At 40.7% G+C, this 7500-nt stretch overlaps 1 protein-coding gene across 1 annotated transcript in view; it reads right to left on the bottom strand.

Moving 5' to 3' along the window:
• The window catches only part of si:ch1073-391i24.1 (receptor-type tyrosine-protein phosphatase mu), a 35025-nt gene that overhangs the window by 26446 nt on the left and 1079 nt on the right, over positions 1-7500 (bottom strand). The window contains 2 exon segments of the mRNA XM_062441451.1: positions 1430-1620; positions 6980-7054. Of these exon segments, the coding sequence (XP_062297435.1) occupies positions 1430-1620; positions 6980-7054 (266 nt within the window).

Below are 7500 nucleotides of genomic sequence, written 5' to 3'. Positions count from 1 at the left end.
ACCTTACCAATTACCCAGTGACACCCTACCAACTACCAAGTGACACCCCACCAACCACCTAGTGACACCCTACCAACTACCAAGTGACACCCCACCAACCACCTAGTGACACCCTACCAACTACCCAGTGACACCCTACCAACCACCCAGTGACACCCTACCAACTACCCAGTGACACCTTACTAATCACACAGTTACACCCTACCAACTACCCTGTGACACCCTACCAATTACCCAGTGACACCCTACCAACTACCAAGTGACACCCCACCAACCACCCAGTGACACCCTACCAACTACCTAGTGACACCCTACCAACCGCCCAGTGAAACCCTACCAACTACCCAGTGACACCTTACCAATCACACAGTTACACCCTACCAACTACCCTGTGACACCCTACCAATTACCCAGTGACACCCTACCAACTACCAAGTGACACCCTACCAACTACCCAGTGACACCCTACCAACCACCCAGTTACACCCTACCAACCACCCAGTGACACCCTACCAATCACACAGTTACACCCTACCAACCACCCAGTGACACCCTACCAACCACCCAGTGACACCCTACCAACTACCCAGTGACACCCTACCAACCACCCAGTTATACCCTACCAACCACCCAGTAACACCCTACCAACTACCCAGTGACACCCTACCAACCACCCAGTTACACCCTACCAATTACCCAGTGACACCCTACCAACTACCAAGTGACACCCCACCAACCACCCAGTGACACCCTACCAACTACCCAGTGACACCCTACCAACCACCCAGTGACACCCTACCAACTACCCAGTGACACCTTACCAATCACACAGTTACACCCTACCAACTACCCTGTGACACCCTACCAATTAGCCAGTGACACCCTACCAACTACCAAGTGACACCCCACCAACCACCCAGTGACACCCTACCAACTACCCAGTGACACCCTACCAACCACCCAGTGACACCCTACCAACTACCCAGTGACACCCCACCAACCACCCAGTTACACCCTACCTACTACCCAGTGACACCTTACCAATTACCCAGTGACACCCTACCAACTACCAAGTGACACCCCACCAACCACCTAGTGACACCCTACCAACCACCCAGTGACACCATACCAACCACCCAGTTACACCCTACCAACTACCCAGTGACACCATACCAACCACCCAGTTACACCCCACCAACCACCCAGTGACACCATACCAACCACCCAGTTACACCCTACCAACCACAGGTGATACAGAAGAAAATAGATTTTGTGTGTCTTGTTTGATTCAGTGATGTTTGTGTAAAAGATCTGTAGCTCCGCTCCTACAGGTGTGAATTTAAAACACCAACAGTGAGCTATGAGACCATTTCAGATGGAGTGCATTATTAACAAAAACATGAAGATATGAGTGTGTGATGTCTCTCACCTCGTACTCCTCCTTGAAGCCGTAACCTTCGGCACACTTCATCTGCGTGATGTGCTGCAGCAGGTCGGCCACTCGGATGGCCGGGTGCAGCTGACCCGTCTGATAAGGCAACGCCTCCCGCTCGGACTCCCGCTGCTTATAGTGGGACTGGACCAGACTACTGGTTTCACTGGTCATAGTCTGACTGTCATCTGGAGGAGGAGGAGCGAGAAGAAGAGACGACAGAAGATGAAGAGAAATATAAAACAGAGTGTAGACAGTGAGTCTGTGTGATGCTGATGTGATGAATGAACATGTTGGACAGGAATCACATGACGTGGACATGAGACTGACTGGACCAGAGGGACCCGGGTCAGACTCCAGACTTCTTCTCCTTGGTGTCTAACCAAAATATAATTAGACTCATCATAATATTAGATTTAGTTGATTTTTAGTTTCTTAACTGTTTGATTTTTAATTTTCAATCAGCTGTCAAAACATTTGTTAGAAACTTTCAGTTTAAATATTGTTATTTAAAAAAATCAACATTTAAAGATTGAGTTGTGATTTCTTACATATTTTATTGTCAGTCTAAAACCAAAGATATCAAATGTTTTAATGATATTTTGTCTCCTCAACAGACTGAACAATGTTAGTATTTTATGGTTTAATAATGATGTATGTTTGTCTTTATTACAGTCAGCTGGGATTTTGTCACTGTGGAGAAGTTGAGGATTTATTTTAGGGTCATTATGTTTGTTGTTTTTTATGAATCAGCTTCTATAAATGTGTTCTTATTGTTGTGTTGGCTTATATGCAGACGACTCTGTTATTTACACAATTACCTCCAGTGATCCCTGTCCTCATCTGTCAATAGATTATCTTGATTTATTGATATAGTAGCTGAAGCTGATTAACAGTAAATTAATCTTCAACTATTTTTATCATTTGTTGAAATTACATTTTTAAGCAAACATATAAACATTCACTTTAGTTTCAGCTTCTCAATTCAGTGAAATTGTTGTTTTTCTTTGTTTTATATTTTGTTATGTAAAGAACTTTTGCTTTAGGAAATATTATTTCTCTAAGAAATGTCTGCAAAGAAAAAAATAACAAGACAACTGACAAAACTTGAACTTTAGCTGCTACAGCTGATATTCTGCGCCACTAATAAAATATAAAACATATAAAAATAATCAACAATAAAAATGAGACTTTTTAGAACGATCTGCTGATAAAAACAGACTGAAGGTTCAATAAGTGAATCTTCATTTAATCTAATTTATAGATAAATAAAAACATTCAGCGTCTGTCCGGTTTAAACGTTTTGTTCTAATCAATAATCAATAATCTGATCCTCTTCTGAAGTAAAGACCGAGTCCTGGTCCACGTCCACGACTACCATGTTGTTACCATGACAACAAGAGATGACCGGTACACATCACGTGACATCGAATCACATGACCGGAGAGCGGTTGGAGCTGGTTTCTTTTCACACTGCTGCCGAACGAATCGATCACCGATCAATAATCTGATCAATTAATCACAGAGACCGGTACCGGATGGTTTAGTCCTGTACTGGATGGTTTAGTCCGGTACTGGATGGTTTAGTCCTGTACTGGATGGTTTAGTCCGGTACCGGATGGTTTAGTCTGGTACCGGATGGTTTAGTCCTGTACTGGATTGTTTAGTCCGGTACTGGATGGTTTAGTCTGGTACCGGATGGTTTAGTCCTGTACTGGATTGTTTAGTCCGGTACTGGATTGTTTAGTCCTGGTCCAGATGTGGTCCAGGTTCTTGCGGCTGCAGTGTGAACAGAGTTCAGAGTTCAGAGTTCAGAGTCCTGGAACAAAACAAACTGTTTTTTATCGACCTTTGACCTCCACTCTACTCTCTCTAACTCTGTTCTTATTGGCTAGCCTGGAGGCTGACTGACCAATCAGAGACTCTCTATCCCAAACAGCCCAACCAATCACGGTGAGGCGAGGCCATGTGATGGGCGGTGTGATGGAGGGACGCCATTGGACGGAGGAGGACAGGCACGACAACAATGGCAACCAATCAGAGGACGAGTTGGAGAGAGCTGAAACCTGATTGGTCGAAGATGAAATGGTGGGAGGAGTCGGGATTGTGATGTCACAACTTCACAAAGGAGTAAAAAAAAGGGGTGCGTGGGCAAGCTAACTGATGACATCACAGCAGGTGGGTGTGGCTTCATGCGCAGTGGTGACAGAAACCCCCCCGACATGACCCCCCCCCCCATCTGCCCCCCCGTCTGCCCCCAAATTAACCACTTACCATTAATGGGCACTTTACACAGAGAACGATAGAAGAGAAGAAGAAGAGAGAGGAGACACGGTTTAAGCAACAACTTTAGCTTTAGCCTCCACTGAAGCTACGCTACCGCTAACACACAGAACCATACAAGAGCTAGCTGCTAGGCTAACCTGGCTAACTGTAGCCTGAGGAGAGTTTAGTTAGCCTGAGGAGAGAGTAGAAACAGATTTATGACGGTTTGTTTTTAGCATTCTACACTGAGACATTAAGCTAGCATCACTCCTAGCCTAAGAGCTCATTTAGCGCTGCGGTTAGCATCGAGAGACCAAAACAAGAATTTTCACTTTTTACCAGAAATATAAATATTTATACTTTATAAGTGTTTTTATTGATTTTAAACATAAACCTAAATATTATATTTAACAGCAGCTGGTCAGTACACTGTGACATCACTGGTTGCCGTGGTTACAGTCTGTGTAACTTTACTCTGGGATCAGACTGATCAGTACGTCATCAGGTTTGGGTTGGCTAAGTTTAACTCTGCTAACATGAAGCTAACATGAAGCTAACATGAAGCTAACAGGCTCATAGCGGGAAAAAGAAGGAATTATTTAGTCTGATAAATGTAAATAAATAAATATGTTTATTGATCAAACTCTGTAAAGCTGATCAGACAGCAGCTTTCTGTCCTCCTATTGGTCGGATGTGTGTATCTCTGTCCTCCTATTGGTCGGCTGTGTGTGTGTCTGTCCTCCTATTGGTCGGATGTGTGTATCTCTGTCCTCCTATTGGTCGGCTGTGTGTGTGTCTGTCCTCCTATTGGTCGGATGTGTGTATCTCTGTCCTCCTATTGGTCGGCTGTGTGTGTGTCTGTCCTCCTATTGGTCGGATGTGTGTATCTCTGTCCTCCTATTGGTCGGCTGTGTGTGTGTCTGTCCTCCTATTGGTCGGATGTGTGTATCTCTGTCCTCCTATTGGTCGGCTGTGTGTGTGTCTGTCCTCCTATTGGTCGGATGTGTGTATCTCTGTCCTCCTATTGGTCGGCTGTGTGTGTGTCTGTCCTCCTATTGGTCGGATGTGTGTGTCTCTGTCTTCCTATTGGTCGGCTGTGTGTGTGTCTGTCTTCCTATTGGTCGGCGTTACCGACGTTAAACTCAAGTTTGATCCCAGAATGAACTTTAACTAATAAAATGGACAGAAAATTAATTTTGGTAAATTGATAAATTTTTTCACTCAGTCACAAATTCACTGATATAAATATTTTCTGCAGCATTTTTACTATTTTCTAATATTTTTTACACTAAATAATACAAAAATAAATATTACACTATGGTAAATAAATAAATGGAAATAACTGATTTAGTTTTAATCGTAAACTTTTGATTTAAATATAATAGTTATTAATAGTTAAAGGAACATTTAGACTGAAGGTGAGCAGCACAAACTTCTTTATAAGAACTTCCTGTTTGTTTCACAATAAAACAACATCTGAAAAACAAACATCAAGAATCACAACCAGCTAACAGCTAACAGCTAACAGGACGTCTGACTGAATCCTTCTTTGTTTTTATTGTTATGTATTTATTTGTTCCTCCCCCCCGTCCACGTGGGCGTGTTGTGTCCATGCAGAGGTCGGAGGTCACAGACAGACGTGACGTCAACACGACACGCAGGAATGTTGTGGATGCGGGGATGGAGTGAAACCCACCGTCGTTTCCAACAAAAGAAAAGAAAAGAAAAGAAAAGAAAAGAAAAGAAAAGAAAAGAAAAGAAAAGAAAAGAAAAACTAAATAACTAAAATGAATAAATAAAAAAAATATTTCAATGCTTATTTTATAAATAAGAAATAAATAACAGAAAACTAAAAATAATTAAAATATTAATACAAATAATACAAAAATAAAAAAGCGACAAACTAAATAAATAATAACAAAAATAAACATTTAAAAAACTTTATATTAAAATTTAAAGTTACAAAAATTAAAAAATACTATTAAATTAAAAATAAAAAAACCCCAAAAAGGTTCACATACAAAACAAATAATCCATAAAACTAAAATTAAATAAATGAAATAAATCTAAGTAACGATGGAGGTTTTTTTGATAATTGAAATAATACATTTAAAAAAATGAAAAAATGAAAAAATAAAAAACCTAAAGAACCAAAAGCAGCTGAACGAGAAGCAAGCAGGGATGGATGGAAGCCAGAGTATCACTCTCTCTCTTTCTCTCTTTCCTCATTCTCTCCATCATCGTCTCATTTCCCCTGTCTCACCTGGCTACTTCCTGTCTGTCTACTTCCTGTCTGTCTACCTGTGCAGGTGTGTTTTCTTTCCTACAGACGAAGAAGAAAAGTGTCTCACCCAAAATGGCCGTTGGTACGAAGGGATCTGATGACATCAGCAGCAGAAAGCAAGAAAGAAAGAGAGAGAGAAAGGAAAAGGAAAAAGAAGAGAAGAGTCACCCCTACATGTCGCTATGACGACAGATTATCGGCAGAATATCGGAAGATTATCGGCAAAATATCTTCAGAATATCAACAGATTATCGGAAAATTATCGGCAGAATATCGGCAGATTATTGGCAAATAATTGGCAGATTATTGGCAGAATATCGGCAGAATATTGGCAAATAATTGGCAGATAATTGGCAGAATATCGGCAGATAATTGGCAAATAATTGGCAGAATATCGGCAAATAATTGGCAGATAATTGGCAGAATATCGGCAGAATATCGGCAGATTATTGGCAGAATATCGGCAGAATATCGGCAGAATATCGGCAGAATATCGGCAGATTATTGGCAGAATATCGGCAGAATATCGGCAGAATATCGGCAGATTATTGGCAGAATATCGGCAGAATATCGGCAGAATATCGGCAGATTATTGGCAGAATATCGGCAGAATATCGGCAAATAATTGGCAGATAATTGGCAGAATATCGGCAGATTATTGGCAGAATATCGGCAGATTATTGGCAGAATATCGGCAGAATATCGGCAAATAATTGGCAGATAATTGGCAGAATATCGGCAGATAATTGGCAGAATATCAGCAGATTATTGGCAGAATATCAACAGATTATCGGAAGATTATCGGCAGATTATTGGCAGAATATCGGCAGAATATCGGCAGAATATCGGCACTGATTATTTTCCGTTTCGTGGACATTTTACAGAAACAAGTCGAGACATGAAGAAAAAGAGAAGTTTTAGTTTGATCTGAAGTTAAAAGTCTTTGAAGGTGTGAAATAATAACTAATAACTAAAGTAAGTAAGCAGCTTTATGTTACCTGGATAGTAGGAGTTGGGGACGGTGGTGCTGATGGTGTTGGTCTTCAGGGTGAAGGAGGACGGAGACGACACAGCTGCACACAAAACAAACCAATCAGCTCAGAGCAGGTGTTATATTACTATATTTATTTATTTATTTATGTATTATTCTATTATTCAGTTTGTTCTTATCGAGCTTTAAACTGCTCTAAATGATTTATCCTGTTTCTTTATGAATCACTTTATATATCAGGCTCAGTGATAATAAGTGTTGGTAAGATGATGAATTCATAAATCAGTTTAAACTAGATTTAAAAGCAGCATCAGGTTTGTTAAAATGTACATTTAGTATTTTTGTTGGTTTTTTTACCAAAAGTAAGACTGAATGCTGCTGAAAATGTCAAATGGTGTAACCACAAAAGAATGATAGATATTACATATGTTATCACCTACAGTGTATTATTATACTAATAATGACTTCAGAATGTAAAAGTCACACGTGGTGAAATAAATATATTTAAATATGATTCAGGAGGAGATG

Source organism: Scomber scombrus, chromosome 20, assembly GCF_963691925.1.
Source record: "Scomber scombrus chromosome 20, fScoSco1.1, whole genome shotgun sequence".
Taxonomy (NCBI): Eukaryota; Metazoa; Chordata; class Actinopteri; order Scombriformes; family Scombridae; genus Scomber; species Scomber scombrus.
This window is presented reverse-complemented; position numbering and strand designations above follow the sequence as displayed.